At 45.0% G+C, this 16165-nt stretch overlaps 1 protein-coding gene across 1 annotated transcript; it reads left to right on the top strand.

Moving 5' to 3' along the window:
• Positions 1–4537: 4537 nt before the first annotated feature.
• On the top strand, positions 4538–13228 carry LOC122681119 (trophoblast Kunitz domain protein 1-like). The gene is made up of 5 exons (XM_043882834.1): positions 4538–4631; positions 6960–7043; positions 8264–8335; positions 9551–9664; positions 13029–13228. The coding sequence occupies exons 1-5, from the start codon at positions 4538–4540 to the stop codon at positions 13226–13228; spliced, it is 564 nt and encodes a 187-aa protein (XP_043738769.1).
• Positions 13229–16165: the final 2937 nt, after the last annotated feature.

Genomic DNA, 16165 nt, shown 5'->3' with positions numbered 1-16165 from the left:
GTCCACTCAGGCAGACAGCTCTCCTGTTGGTGAAACCAGATAAGGGGTGAGCGGTGGTCATGCTCTGGAGACATGTTTGTCTCTGCTTCCCTTCTGGCCACTCCCTTACTCTTTTTTCTGCCCAAAATATCAGAGTTTGTTCCGCTGATACAGATGCTCTTTCCCTGACTCACCATCTGTCTGGACCAGTGCCAGGTGAAGAGCTTCTGTGGGTCCAGTAGAGATGCTGCCAGAACAGTTGCAGGAAGCTTACCTGGGTCACACCTGTCTTCTTAAGTAGGTACAGTTGAGGCAGGTGGGCATAGAGGCCCAGATGTGAAGACACCTGCAGGAGGCTGCAAATGGGACATGAGCTAACACAGTATTGCTCAATTATCTACCTTTGATTTGCTTTCATCCACAGAATGGACATCCATCACTTGCTATGCACTGCTCTAAGAGCTGTGATGCTCCCTGAATGACTATATTGAACAAAATTCCACCTTTGGTATCACACCCTGTGTTTCTACAAGACCGACAGGCATAGTCAAGTTTGAGAATCAGTGTTACTGGGCATTGGGCCCCAGTAGGCAGAAGCAGGACCATAAGAGGTGGGGAGATTACACACTGTACAAGACGGACCCCTGATCATTCCCTTCCTCATTCCTCTCCTTGTTGGCTGTTCTAACCCCTCAGCTGGAGTGCAAAAACTCAGTCGGCCACCAGCTTTCCTTAGAAGCCCTTCTGCAAGGCCACAAAGATGAGCCAGCTCTGCCTCTCTACAGCCCTTCTTGTGTTTCTGGGCACCTGGTGGGTGAAACCAGGAACCAGTGCCAGGGTAAGTCCTGGCTCACTTCTCTTCTACAGACTGGGGACAGGTGATGAGGGGAGTCCATGGAAGGCGCTGAGGTATAGGCACGGGATGGGCACAGCAAAACCTCTCTGCATTTCTTCCAGTAAATTTAGCAGTTTGCACTTCAGGGAAATTCCTTGACTCTCAAGAGGTATCATTATGTGTTCTTCTTTGTAAAAGACATATCCCACCTGATTCTACCAGATCAGGGACCTCATAACTGAAACCCTATTCCTGGTCCCTGCCTTGACCCTGATCCTACTGTAGCATCATAACAAAATCCAAATTTGACCCCTGTCTCCGTCCATGCCCCAGGCCCCCTGAAACACTTGGAATTTTCTGTATATTCTCAATCATGAGATGAGTGAAAGATGGGACCTGAGATAGTACCAGGATGGGACTGGATTGCAGAACATGCCCTCAGGTGATTAGAGGGTTAGAACTCTCAAGCCCAGTCCCTCTGGGGACAGGAGAGGATACTGATACTGATTTCAGTCACCAATGGCCAAAGATTCAATCAAATTGTGTGTATCCAACCCTCAATTAAAACCCATGAACACTGGGTTCAGAGAGCTTCAGAGAAGGTGATACCATCGAGGGAATGTGAGGGGGGAGAGTCCTGAGAGGGCTTGGAGTGTCAGCATCCTCTACTCTCCGTTTACCATAAGCTTTTCCACTTCCCTGTCCCTGAGTTTTATGCTTTACATCAACGGGGGACAGTAAATAAAGGACTTTCCTGAGTCCTGTGAGTGGTTCTAATAAGTTATTGAACCTTACAGATGAGTCTTTGAAGCTCTCAGTTTATTGCCAGTTGGCCACACGTGTAAGTGACCCCAGGACTTGTGATCGACACTTAAAGTGTGGGCCGTCCTCAGGGAGGGAGCCCCCCACCATGTGGGGTCTGGTACACTCTGCAGATTTAGTGTCAGAAGTGAATTGACTCCTGGATGCCCAGGGGGGCGTTGGGGAACCAGATGCTGTTGGTAGAGACCCAGCATGTTTGGAGTCAGGGACAACACCCAGACTCACACTTCCCTATCATTTGTGTATGGTATGAGGGTCAGGGCCCTGAGACTATATTATGTGGGGCAGAGCACTCAGAACCCCCTCCCAGTTCTCTGCATTTTCAGAATTCCTGGCAGAATCATATACTTGATTAAATGTACTCTGACTTGTCCTGGTCCTACCACCGACATGTTTTCCATCCTGGGCAAGTCGTCTACACTTTCCTCTCCTGAACAGGGGGACCAGGTTATATGAGTTTTTAGAAAGGATTACCAGTCAATGAGTACAAAGAGTTTGACATTCATTGTCAATGATGTCCAATTTCCACCACAATGTTTTAGTCCAAAAGAATTGTCTACATATATTTCCTCACCAACCCTCCAAAAAAATTTGTCTATCAAATAATGATCACTTCTCTGATGAAATTAATCAGAACATTGAGTGACAACTGGGCTTCTTACCTTCGAAGACCATTGTGGGAACAGCAGGCAATGCAGTACTTCCGGGAGTTTGCTCAAGACGCAAGGACTGTTCTTTCCAAACTGGTAAAATATAAGTCAAAACTCAATGCAGCTCATTTTGTTGTCCTTTCAGATGATTATTTCATTTTCCTATAGGGATATATGATGTTAGAGGAGACTCATAATTATATGGACAGGTAAACGAAAGTGAAAGTGTCAATGGCTCAGTTGTGCCTGATCTTTGTGACCCCATGGGCTATAGCCTACCAGGTCTTTTGTCCAGGGAATTCTCCAGGCAAAAATACTGGAATGGGTAGCCATTCCCTTCTCCAGGGGATCTTCCTGACCCAGGGACTGAACCCAGGTCTCCTACATTGCAGATAATCTTTACCACTGAGCCATGAGGGAAGCTATATATACATATACATACAGGTACATAGGGAGAGACAGGTTTCATCACATCTATATATACATAAATATGGGTGTATATATATATATATATATATATATATATATACACTTATATATATACAGGTTTCATCATCAGATAGAATATAAGGAATATTATTATATCCAGAGTTTTCAATGATTGTGCACTTGAAATAAGGATGACATGGGAGATTCATTTACATGACAAATATGTATCATATACTTAGGATTTTTGTCCCAGAAGGCATATTTCTTGGTGTAGGAAAACAGCTGTAAACAAAGTATAGTAAAATAATATGCCTTCTAAGAGGGATACAGACAATGAAGACAGAGGGAAAATCCTTGCCAGGCGGTGATGAGTGTTGTGAAGAAAGAGAGTGATGGGCATTCAGGAGACTATAGAGGGTGAGGGAAACACTCTGGAATAAGGAGGCCTTGAGCAGAGGCCGCCAAAAATGAGCCTGGTGTGTTTGAGCAGCAGCCAGGACCAGGGTGGCTGGAGCTGAGTGGGTGAGGGGAGGGGAGTGGAAGGGGATGAGGCAGACAGGCCATGGGGGCAGGACGTGAGGAGCCTTGTAGGACTTTATTGGAATCCGAATTCGACTCTGGGAGAGCTGAGGAGTCACTGAGGGATTGGTCATGGAAGCCATGTGATAGGACTCAAGTTTTTAGAGGATCCCTGAGTCTGCAGAGTGGAGAGTGGCTCCTCGGAAATAAGAGCAGAGACAAAGGCCCCTGGGCAGGCTGCTGCAGGGGTCCAGTGAGCCATGGTGGAGTGTGTACCCGTGTTGTTCCTTGAGTAGATCTCAGTTTTTTAGATCATAAATGACTTGCTCTGTTGAGGTTTCTGTGGAGGCTTCGTCACAAATCCTTCAATCTTCAGGCATTTGTGATGGATTCACCCTCCACCTCTCACCCCTCCCTGAGGTGTGGGGGCAGGGAAAGAGGAAAGGTGGAAATGAAAATTCCCACTCCCCCAATCAAGTGTTGGTTACCCTGATAACACACTCCTTCCTTGGTTTAGGCTGAGTGTTTACCAGTCATCTCCCTCACATGACAGAAGTCTCCTTGTTTCTCTCATCTCTCAGGAAACTCCAGCGGTGTTAGGAGTTCTGTGCCAAGAATAGGAAGAAGACCAAATTGATATTTCTTTATAGTGACAGCATCAGTATTCCCTCCATATTCCATGGTTCCAGTGCTCATGCTGTGACCAGAGTGAACACACTGGAGGGTTACAGCCCAGGAGGACATCAGCTTCCCCAGCTAAGTTCCTCCCTGGACCAGTGTCTGGTCAAGAGTAAGTGTCCATCCAGTGGGGAAGCTGTGACAGTGTTGCAGGAAGGTGACCTGTGTCACACCTGTCATCTGAGCTAGGTGAGGGGGTCAGGGCACTGAGGTCCAGGTGAGATGATACGTGCAGGAGGCTGAAAGGAGGACGTGGGCTCACACACTGCTATTCACTTGTAGGTCCTGTGATTTGTCGCATCCACTCACTGACCGTCCATCATGTGCCATGTGCTGCTCTAGGCCCGGGGACGCTCCCTGAGTGGACATATTAGAATCACTATCTCTGTTTAGAGGAGACCCACAGGGAGAGTCAAATCTGAGAAGTACTTTTACTGGACTTTAGGCCCCTACAGAGAGAAGCCAGAGGCATAATTTTGTAGGGAGATTATGCAATAAACAGGACTGACCCAGCTCCTCCCCTTGCCCACTCCCCTCCCCATCACCTGACCCCACCCCTCAGCCAGGATATTAAAGCTCAGTGCATCCCCAGCATCCTCAGGAGCCCTCCTGCAAGGCCACCAAGATGAGACGGCTCTGCCTCTCCGCAGCCCTTCTCGTCCTCCTGGTTATCCTGGTGGACAGCACCCCGCTGAATATACACCATACCCAGGATGAAGGTAGGTCCAGCCTCACCTCCCCTCTACAGACTGGAGGGAAATGATGGAAGTCTATGGAAAGGGGCAGGGCAGGTGTGGGGTGGGTGCTGCCAACCCTTTCTGGATTTCTCTTGTCACGTTGGGCAGGATTTTTGTTTGTTTGGTTTTGCTGCCTTGGACTTGCTGGCTATGCGATGACATTGTCTAGTTACAAGGGCTACTCTGGTTGTGGTGTGTGGGCTTCTCATCGTGGTTGCAGAGCCGGGGCTTGAGGCATCTGGGTTCAGTAGTTGTGGTTCACCTGCTTAGTTGCAATGAGGCACATGGAATCTTCCCAAACCAGGGACCAATCCTTGTTCCCTGCGTTGGCAGGTGGATTCTTAACTACTGGACCACCAGGGAAGGCTTAGGTTGCAAGCTTTGAACTCCACTGACATTATGACTCTCATGAGGAAATATGTTAAATATATATATATCCCACCTAAATCTACCAGATTATGAACCCCATTTGTGAGACTCTCTATTCTTGGTCCCTGCATTGTCCCTGAACCTCACTATAGTGTAGTAATAAAAAGATCCATATTTGATCCTTCTCATGACTTGGCCAAGGCCTCTTAAACCTCTTGAAATTTTCTGACTTGAGGTGAGAGACTTGAGGTTATGAGATGAGTCACTAAAGGTGACTCAAGATACCTTCAAGATGGGGCTGGTCTTCAAGAAACCTCAAACACCCATTTAAAGGGTACAGATTTCACCACCTCTCACTCCAGCACCTCAGAGGACAGGGGAGGGAACTGAGAGTGAGATCAATCACCAATGGCAGATAATCCAACCAACATGCCTGGAAAGAAGTACATAACTACTGGGTCCAGAGAGCTTGCAGGATGGTGGACACAGGAAGATGCTGTGAAAGTCCTGTGCTCACTAGAGCATGGGGCCTGGGTACACCTCCACTCCCCCTGTGCCCTGCACGTCTCCTCCCTTGAGCTGCCTTGAGTTTTGTTTTGCATATTAATCTGGGAATAGCAAGCAAGGGTTTTCTTAGGGTCAGCCGCCAATTCTGTTCAGTAGTTGAATTTGAAGGTGGGGTCATAGAGGCCCTGATTTTAGCCATTGGGTCACAAGCATGAGTGACTCAGGACATCATGACTGGCATCTGAGCTGAGGAGATTCTTAAGCACTCAACCTGCAGAATCTGCAGTAACTCCATGGATTTGAAACAGAAGTGAATTTCTTGCTGGGCACCTAGTGGCTGTTTGGGAATTGGTTTCTATTGGTAGAGGCACCACATATTTTGTGTCAGGGAAACCTAGACTCACTCTCCCCTATGATCTCGGGGCTCAAGTGATGCTCCAAAAGTGGGGAGCAACAAAAGTACACATGGCACCCAAAAACTGTTCTCGGTTATCTGTATTTTCCGAGTTCCTGGCAGAATCAGGCAGTGTATCCAATGTGTTGTACGTGATAGTACCTTGTCCTGGCCCTGCCGCCCACATGCCATGTTTCCTGGGCAACTCATCTGCAATTTTCTCATCTGAACAGGGGATACACGTTACATGGGTTTTTGAGCAAATTTGTTGTTTTCCTTCAGTTGCTCAGTCGTGTCCAACTCTTTGCGACCCCTTGGACTGCAGCACACCGGGTTTCCCTGTGCTTCACCATCTCCCAGAGCTTGCTCAAACTCATGTCCATTGAGTCAGTGATGCCATCCAACCATCTCATCCTCTGCCATCCCCTTCTCCTCCTGCCTTCAATCAATCTTTCCCAGCATCGGGGTCTTTTCCAGTGAATCAGTTCTTTGTATCAGGTGGCCACAGTATTGGAGCTTCAGCCTCAGCATTAGCCTTTCCTATGAATATTCAGGGTTAACTGCCTTTCAGACTGACTGATTTGATTAGATTACCAGTCATGAATATAAAGAGGTGAAATACATTTCAACTCTTTGCAGGTGGTGAACTTTGTGCATTTTTAACCGGGATGTGTTAATTCATCTGAAAATAATTTGTCTACCTACCAGTCCTGGGCAAGAAAGAATATTTGGGTGTCAAATAATGAGTGTTCCTTTATTTATGAAAAATAATCAGAAAGACCTGGGATGAATGAGCAGAGCCATAGCAGAGAAAACAAGAAACACAGCCCTGTGTGGTTGCCTTCTGGGACCAAGGTTGATACAGTATTAGTAAAGTCTCCAGGCCCTTTCCCTTGTCCCCTTTTGACTATTACTTTACTATACATATTTGTATCCTGCCTTGTCCACTGTTGACTATTCTTTTATTCTCCATATTTGATCCTTGCCTTGGTTCATGGCCCAGGTCTCCTGAAACTCTCTGAATTTACTGTCTTTCATAGGTCTGGAGACAAGCCATAGACAGGGACGTGAGAAGCATTCAACAAAAGATCTGATTAAAAATATCATCGATGGTGTGTCTAAAGGTGGGAACTTTCTGCAACTCTGGGGAGAGGAGAGGGCACTGAGATTGAGAACAGGCACCACTGGCCAACGATTCAATCAAAATGCCTGTTCAGTGAAACCTCAATAAGAATCCCTAAATATGTGATTCAGAGAGCATTTGGGGTGGTAACACATGGCGGTGATGTGAGGGTCCCGTGTTCTCTAGGACATGGAGGCTCCCCACACCTCCACTTCCACTTTGCCCTGCACATCTCACTCACATTGCTGTGCCAAGATTTATCCTTTATGATAACGTGAGATCCCTATTGACAGTGGTCTTCCTGAGTTTGGTCGTCAGATCTATTGCGTTATTGAACACCGAGGTAGGGTAATGGAACTTCCCAGTTTTAGACACTTTGTCAAATCATGAGTGAATTGGGACAAGATGGCTATCATCTGAGCTGAGGAAAGTTTGAGCCCTCAATATGCAGAATCTGTACTAACTCCCCGGATTTCTATCAGAATTAAATTGCCTTGTTGGACACGCAGTGGGTGTTTGGAGGAATTGCAAGTTGTTTCTAGAGACACCACAGATTTGGTGCCAGGGAAACCCAGACTCACTCTCCCTGAGCTTTGGGAGCTCAGGTGAGTCCTGGGGACAGGGGAGTAATGAAAGTAGGACACTGCACCCAGAAGCTCTCAGCACTTATCGATATGTTCAGAGTTCCTGGGAGAACAGGGTAGTATATCAAATGGATTGTGACAGGGCAGTATCTTGTCCTGACTCTGCCACCCACATGCCATGTGTCCTGGGGAAAATCATCTGTGGTTCCCTCATCTGAACAGCAGATATCTGTTACATGGGTTCTTTGAACATATTACCAGTCATAAATATAAAGAGTTTATTTACATTTCATGGCCAGTTTTGCTCATTTTCCACCAGGATATGTTCATTTGAAAAGATATTTCTACCTACTGCTTTGGGGTGAGAAAGAATATTTATGTGTCAGATAATGATTATCCCTCTACTGTAATAATAAATCACAAAGACCTGGGATCACTGAGCAGAGCAATTGCAGGGGAAGCATGAAACACAGCCCTGTGTGGCTGGCTCCTGGGACAAAGCTGATTTAATGTTAGCAAAGTCTCCAGGCCTTTTGCCTTGTCCACTTTTGACTATCATTTTATTATCCATATTTGAACCTTGTCCCAGTTCATGGTCTAAGACTCCTGAAAATTGTGGAATTTTTGTCTTTCATAGGTGCCAAGATTGTCAAAGCAGGATCCGGTTTAGCAAATGAAGTGGCTAAAGCAATACATAAAAGAAAGAAAGGTTTGAACTTTCTGCTTCTATGGGGAAAAGGGAGGGCACTGAGATTGAGATCAGTTACCACTGGCCAACGATTTGATCAACATGCCTATTTAGTGAAACCTCAATAAGAATTCATTAATATTGGCATTGAGAGAGCGTTCAGGACGGTAACAAAAGGAGGTTATATGAGGGTGCTCATCTAACCAGGACATGGAGGCTTCGCACATCTCCACTCCCCCTTTGCCCTACAGAGCTCCTCCATTTCATTCTTTCTGAATTTTATCCTGTACATTGATTGAGAACAATTGGAGTTTTCCTGAGATCAGTTACCGGTTCTACTGATTATTGTGCATGGAGTTGGGGTCACGGAAACTCTCATTTTTAGTCACTTGGTCAGAAGCATGAGTGACTCAAGACCACTTGGCTGGCATCTGAAGAGAGGACAATCTAGATCCCTCAACCTGTGGCATCGGCCCAAACTCCACAGATTTTGTGTCAGAAGTCAGTTAACTGTGGTTCTCCCATTGGGTGTTGGGAATCAGATGGTGTTAGTGCAGAAACCACGTATTCCGCTTCAGGGAAAAACACAGACTCGCCTTCCCTTGTGATTTGAGGGCTCACATGAGGCTTGGGGAGAGGTGAGTAGGGAAAGTAGGACACTACACCAGAAACACTTACCAGTTATCTGTACTTTCAAGTTCCTAGCAGAATCAGGCAGTGTATCAGATGGGTTGTGACCTCACAGTATCTTATCCTGACCCTATTACCCACGTGACTGTGTCCTGGGGCAAGTCATCTGCAGTTTCCTCATCTGAACAGGGAAAACATGTTACATGAGTTCTTTGAACAGATGATGAATCATGTATGTAAATAGTTTACTCACATTTCATGGCCAGATTTGTCCATTTTCCACTATGGTGTATTAATCTGAAAAAAATTTCTCTGCCTACTTGCTTTGGACAAGTAAAAATATTTCTTTATCAAATAATGGTTATTCCTCTATTATTAAAACTAATCAAAAGATGTGGAACCATGGAGGAGAGCAACTGCAGGGAGAGCAAGAAACACAACCCTTGTGTGGGAGGCTGTGGGACCAAGACTGATACAATATTGCTTAAGTCTCCAGGCCCTCCCCCTTGTCTTTTTTTGACTGTTATTATCTTATCCATGTTTGATCCTTATCCTGTTTCATGGACCAGGCCTCCTGAAACTCTTGAAATTTACTTTCCTTCATAGGTCACGTGGTGGTTTCCAGGGCACACCTCAAGAACCATACAGTTAGAGGAGTTCCCAACACCCAATACTCAACACTCAATACTCAACACTTAATACTCAATGAGAAGAACAAAGGTTTTCTCTTTCTGTACCTCTGGGGAGAGGAAAGGGCACTGAGACTGAGATCAGTCACCACTGGCCAATGGCCAGTGGCCAGTGATTCAATCAATAAGCCTATTTCTTGAAATCTCAAAAAATGTAAAAATATTAAAATTCAGAGAGTTTCCCGGGTGGTGAGCACAAGTACGTGATGTGAGGGCGCTGTGCTCATTGAGGCACGGAGGCTCCACACACCTCCACTCCCCCTTTGCCCTACACATCTCCTCCATTTCACTATTTGTGAATTTTTCAGGTATATTCATCTGAGAACAGTAAGGGTTTTCCTAAGTTTTGTCATCAGTTCCATTCAGTTGTTAAACTTGGAAGTGGGGTCATGGAACCTCCACATTTTAGCCGTTTGGTCACAAGTGTGAGTAACAAGGGAACACATGACTGGCACTAAAGTGAGGACAGTCTTGAGACCTGTGGGATCTGCACTAACTGCACGGATTTCATATCAGGCGTCAATTGACTGGGGGACGCCCAGCAGGTGTCTGGGGAATCGGTTGATGTTGGTAGAGACACCACATATTTGCTGTCAAGGTTTAACCCAAGCTCACTCCGCCCTGTGACGTGGGAGCTTAGATGAAGCTTGGGACAGGGAAGCAATAAAATTAGGACACCGCATCCAGAAACTCTTAAAAGTAAGCTGTATTTTCTGAACTCCTGGTAGAATCAGGTATTGTAATCGATGGGTTGTGACATCATAGTTACTTGTCCTGACCTTGCCACCACATGCTTGTGTCCTGGGGCAAGTCATCTGCAGTTTCCTCATGTGAACGGGGAAAATGCTACATGAGTTCTCTGAACAGTTTACCACTCATGAATATAAAGAATCTGTTCACATTTCATGACCAATTTTGCCCATTTTCCACCAATGAGTTAATCTGAAGAAGTTTATCCTTGCAAGAAAACATACTGAGGGCTCAAATAATGATTATACTTCTATTATTAAAATAAACAGAAAGACGTGGGACCATTGAGCAGATCAACTTCAGGAGTGCAAAAACACAGCCCTGTGTGGTTTGTCTCGTGGGATTTAGGCTGAGAAAATATGAGTAAAGTCTCCAGGCCCTTTCACTTGTCCTCTTTTGACTACCATTTTATTACTCATATATTTGATCCATATTTGATCTTTGTCCTGGTTCATGGTCCAGACATCCTGAAACTCTTGGAACTTACTTTCTTTGGTAGATCATGAGACCACTCAGGGAAAGCAACCCAGGAAACTTCAGGTTTTGGGTTGTCTGCCAAAAAACTCAAACACCTGTTTAGAGGTTGGAAATTTCACCACTTTCTTGCCAGCCCCTCTGGGGAGAGAGACAGGCTCTTCGAGATCAATCAGCAATGGCTGCTAATTCAGTCAAAGTGGCTATCTATTGAAAACCTCCTTAAAAATCCATAAATATTTGGGTTCAGAGGCTTCAGGGTTAATGATTACCAGGACAGACTTTTTTTTTTTTTTTTTTAGGACAGACTATTTTATTATGCTCTCTGGGGACTGAATGTTAGAGGGAGATTGACCTTTATGTTGATGTGCCCCATCATCAAGGTGATTTTGTACTAAAAGGAAATCAATTATACCCATTCTATTTGATGACCTTGCACTTGTGGAGAGAATGAAAATGGGAGTTAGGAAGTCCCTATAAAGCACTATTCTTGGGGATGGGGACACAGCTATCAAAAAAACATGGCAAAATAATTTGCCTTCTTGGAAGGTGACAAAAATAGCAAAGGGGAGAAATGCTATGGTAGGTTATCAGTTTCTTGAAGATAGAGAGCGAGGCAGAGAAAGGATGCTGTCCTTTTTCTCTACAAGGTGAAGGAAACCTTCTGTGATAAGGAGGCCCTGAGCAGAACTGCAGAAATAAGGTGCCTGTTTGTGTCTGAGCAGCAGGAGGGACCAGGGTAGCTGGATACGAGAGGGTTTATATGAGGGAAAAGGAGTGGAAGGGGAGGAGGCACAGAGGCCATAGGAGCAGGTCGTGAGGACGCTTGTAGGACTTTTTAAGAATCAGAATTTGACTCTCAGAGAAAAAGGGACTCACTGAAGGATTGGTCGTGATGGAGCCATGTGAAGAAAGGACAGAATAACAGAATCCTTCAGGCTGCAGTTCAGAGAGTGGCCTCAAGGGGGTAAAGAGCAGAGACAGAGCCCCAGCCAGCAGCGCGCTGCAACTAGCTCTCACCGAGTGTGTATCTATGTTGTTCCCTGGGTGGATCCCAGGTCTCTTGAATAACATGAATGTCTTGCTCCGTTGAAGTTTCTATGGAGGCTTCATTACCTAGTCATGATGCATTAAATCATTAGCCATTGGAGACTGTTCAATAGATGGTTCCATTACCCTCCCTGAGGTTGAGCAAAGGAGAGGAGCAGTGGATAGAAGATCAGGGGAAGGGTAGGAATGAAAGTGCCCACCCTCCTGTAGGCAGTCCCTTCCTGTGCAATCAGAGCCCATTCTGGTCTCATTAGAGTCTTTCCAAACTCAACCACTTCACATACCAAAAGACACTTTTACTGTTCTCATCACAAAAGAAATACCAAGATTTTTAGGCTCATTGTCAGGAAAATGATGAAAAAACAAATATGTATATTTCTCCTTATATACACAATATATAGTATCAATATTCATTTATAGAATCCCCATGAGGTAACTGAAGTAAACACAGTGTTATGTTTTCTTCATGCCTTTTTCCATTATAGCATGATTCCTTCACAATTTTTATTAACAATGGAAAGCTTTTACCATACACATAACACGGAGAATATTAATAATATTATAAAACTCAGGTATCCAGACCCAGTAATTATTGACATATAGGGAATATTTTTTACCTTTGTCCTTTTGTTGTTGCACAGTTGTGGAATTTTTTTTCTTTTTTGAGCATTTATGTATTTATTTGGGTGGGCTGGTTATTAGTTGTGGGTCCCAGGCTTAGCAGTTATGGCCTGTTGACTTAGTGTCTACAGCGTTTGGGACTTTAGTTCCCTGACAAAGGATTGAACCTTGGACTGATGCATTAGAAGGTAGATTCTTAGCCACGGGATCACCAGGGAAGTCCTATAGAAGTTTTAAGGCTATTCAAAGGCATTATGCCAAATTTTCTTATAAGACTTCATGAGGAGATATACATTTGTACATGATTACTATATCACGTCACCCCTAGCAACAATCATAATTAGTCCGAAAAAGGAAGTTTTCAAATGGGCTTTTCAATTTGACCATCGCCCACAACCCTAAGATTCTCTATTCCAAACACACTAGTGGTTCTAGTTGTTGTCCTTGTATGGAGCTGTGATGACCGTCCACATAACTGACAATTGCCCCTCTCATTCCAGCAGATTCTAGGCCTGACTTCTGCCTGAAGCCTAAAGTAGTAGGTATCGGCAAGGCCTCGATGCGCAGGTACTTCTACAACGCCAAGACCGGTCACTGTGAGCCGTTTACATACGGCGGCATCAGAGGGAACAAAAACAACTTCCTAACACTGGGGGACTGCAGGAAGACCTGCCATCCAAAGGCACAGTCCCTGTGGTAAGACGGGGGGCAGGGCACCGGAGGAGGGGAAGGGCTGGGGAAAGAGGCGGAGCTCAGGGGGCCACACGCCAGTCACCCTGCACAGGAGGGGAGCCTGCAGTGTCCTGTGAAACCCACACTGAGCGAGGTCTCCAGGGAGAGAATGGCAGAAGGTCAACCCCTGATGCCTCTTTGTGGTCATCTCAGCCTGATCACATGCTCCCTTTTCTTAGATGGGAACTCTGACTCAGCCATCCTCCAGGGCAGGTCTGCCATGCTCCTGAGCACCCCACCTAGGCTTGGAAAGTTCACTTCTTTCTTGTAGGCCGTTCAGGTCATGAGGACTCTGGTTCTGTGTTTTTTGGAAAATCTAGGATCTGTCAAGATGACCAGTGTCCAGGTCTGGGGCTACAAATGATGGCACTCAGCAAGTTCCTTTCTTTTTGCAGAGGACACGCAGAGACTGTCTCCCGGAAAATGTGAAGTCCACGGAGGATCCCTGCAGGGCTAGGCCGTGGCTGCTTCTACACTATTCAGTCTCCTCGCAGTTCTTCTCTCCCCTACCCTCCACAGCAGAGCCTGCCTATTTCCTCTCCTCCGTGGTCTTCATGCCCTTTCTGTCTCATTCAGCTGGCTCTCAGCACCATGAGAACATGTCTTCCCTTTATCCCAAGCACTTAGCACAGTTCCTGACACCAAAGAGACAGTTCTATTTGAGGAAAGAAGGGAGGGAGGAAGGTAGGAGCACATTCCTCACGACCAGAGTAACTACAGAGCCTGCGGTTTATCACAGGATTTTTGTTTTCACCCCCATCCTCATGGCATCCTCACCTTCATCCCCTTGCCCACCATCACTGCTCTCCTTGTGGGTGGCCAAGGCAGAATTTCCAGCATCCAGTTCTCAGCATCCATCCTGAGAGAAGACTTTGGGATAAAGAAGCCCCTAAACCCCATAATGATCCTGTATTTTCCTTTCTGTAGCTTCAAACACTGTGGGTTATATTTTAATAAATGCATATTAAAATTAAACTGACTGAAATGGAGTCTGTTGTGTGCAACTACAAACCTTAACCAATAAGGTCCATGGAAATAGTGGTCCTTCTCACTGTTCTGCAGAGCAGTGGGCACCTCCCATCTCCCTGTCCAGACACTGTGCCCTACCAGGTACGGGAAGCATCATTGACCTCTTAGTAGCCACCCCAAGCTACACAGAAATGTGCTAGCCACACACCTCAACATGACAGCTTTTATTTCATTCTTCTAAGTTCAGTCAAGTTTGGGAGCAGGTTGGACTCTCAGAAGGAGAATGGGCATGAGGCTCAGTTGTCCACTTTTCTAAGAAATCCGACTCCCTGATATCACATGTGGGGAGGGGGCTTCTTAGTTCAGTTACAGAAAGACAACTACACTTTAGTGCCTCGGGCTCTGTGTTAGCATTTTCCCTGCATTTTTCTATAATCTTCCTAAGAGTCCTTCAAGGAAGGAAATGGAGGCATGGAGATGACAGTTGGCTGTATTCATTTCCTAACACGGCAGCTTCCAAGTCTCCTAAGTAGATCCACTTTGATGACGTTTTCCAGCTCTGCCTCCGGAAAGATGTAGGACAGAGGCACCTTGGGAAAATAGAGAATATCTGTCTCACAACAGATGAGTAAAGTGAGGCGTGGGGACCACAGGAAGCACAGTAATGACATAAATGACAACATAGATGGTGCTGGTGCTGTTACTCACTTCCTCAGAGTCTTGGAAAATTACTCAGCATCTCTGAGTTTCCCTTTATTCAGTTATAAAATAAAGATAACAATCTTACTTGTTAATAGTTCTAGCCAGAGACCTGTAGAAACACCCCTGTTCCTAGATGAACTTCCATTCCTAGTTGAACTCATTGGATTTATTACTCACTGCAGCAAGGAACAGGAATCACCATGGAAAACAATATGCTGTCTTATTAAGAAAATGTTAGGAAGAACTTACAGGATGTGGGCTGTACTAGGTGATTTGATGGAGGGTTTCAGGAAGCCGTCTTTGCTCTGGATGAAGGCTGTGAAGAAGTGGGGTAGTTCTCTGACTGGGTATCTTAATCTTAAATCTAAGAAGGCTTAAATTCATCGCGGCTCTGAGAGCTGTACTTGGTCAAGAAGTAGAAGTTACTCAAGATAGGAAGGTGCTTTGATCATATTGGTGCTTTCTGTAATTTAGCTCCTTTTGTCAAAGCTTAAATATGATTATCCAGTGTACTGTTTTTTTCTAGATCTTTCACAAACACAGAATGGCCTGTTCTGATGTTGAAGTTCGGTAAAATGTTTATGTTGAGCAGAAGAACATAAGGACCACTGTGGTACCAGCTCAGGTCTTGGAACTCATAGTTGCTTTTCTCTTTCTCTAGCAATCTCATAGGGTCATGATGAGAATAAAAGAGTTGTATTTGTTAAATGCTTTGTCTGTCCAAGTACTGGCGAGTAACCATTTAATGAATGTCAGATAGATAAGAGTAATAGTAATACTGCAAAAATATAAATTCTTTAACTTTTATCAATAGTTAATTTATAGCAGTATTAAGTTAGAGATACCAAGGAAACATTTTATGCAAAGATGGGTACAATAAAGGAGAGAAATGGTATGGACCTAACAGAAGCAGAAGATATTAAGAAGAGGTGACAAGAATACATAGAAGAACTATACAAAAAAAGATATTAATGACCAAATAATCATGATAGTGTGATCATTCACCTAGAGCCAGACATCCTGGAGTGTGAAGTCAGGTGGGCCTTAGGAAACATCACTATGAACAAAGCTAGTGGAGGTGATGGAATTCCAGCTGAGCTTTTTCAAATCCTAAAAGATGATGCTGTTAAAGTGCTGCACTCAATATGTTCAGCAAAGTTGGAAAATTCCAAATTTCAGCAGTGGCCACAGGATTGGAAAAGGTCAGTTTTCATTCCAGTCCCAAAGAAGGGCA

The sequence above is a fragment of the Cervus elaphus genome, chromosome 23 (assembly GCF_910594005.1).
Source record: "Cervus elaphus chromosome 23, mCerEla1.1, whole genome shotgun sequence".
Taxonomy (NCBI): Eukaryota; Metazoa; Chordata; class Mammalia; order Artiodactyla; family Cervidae; genus Cervus; species Cervus elaphus.
Note: the sequence above shows the minus strand (reverse complement) of the source record. Positions and strands in the feature narration are given on the sequence as shown.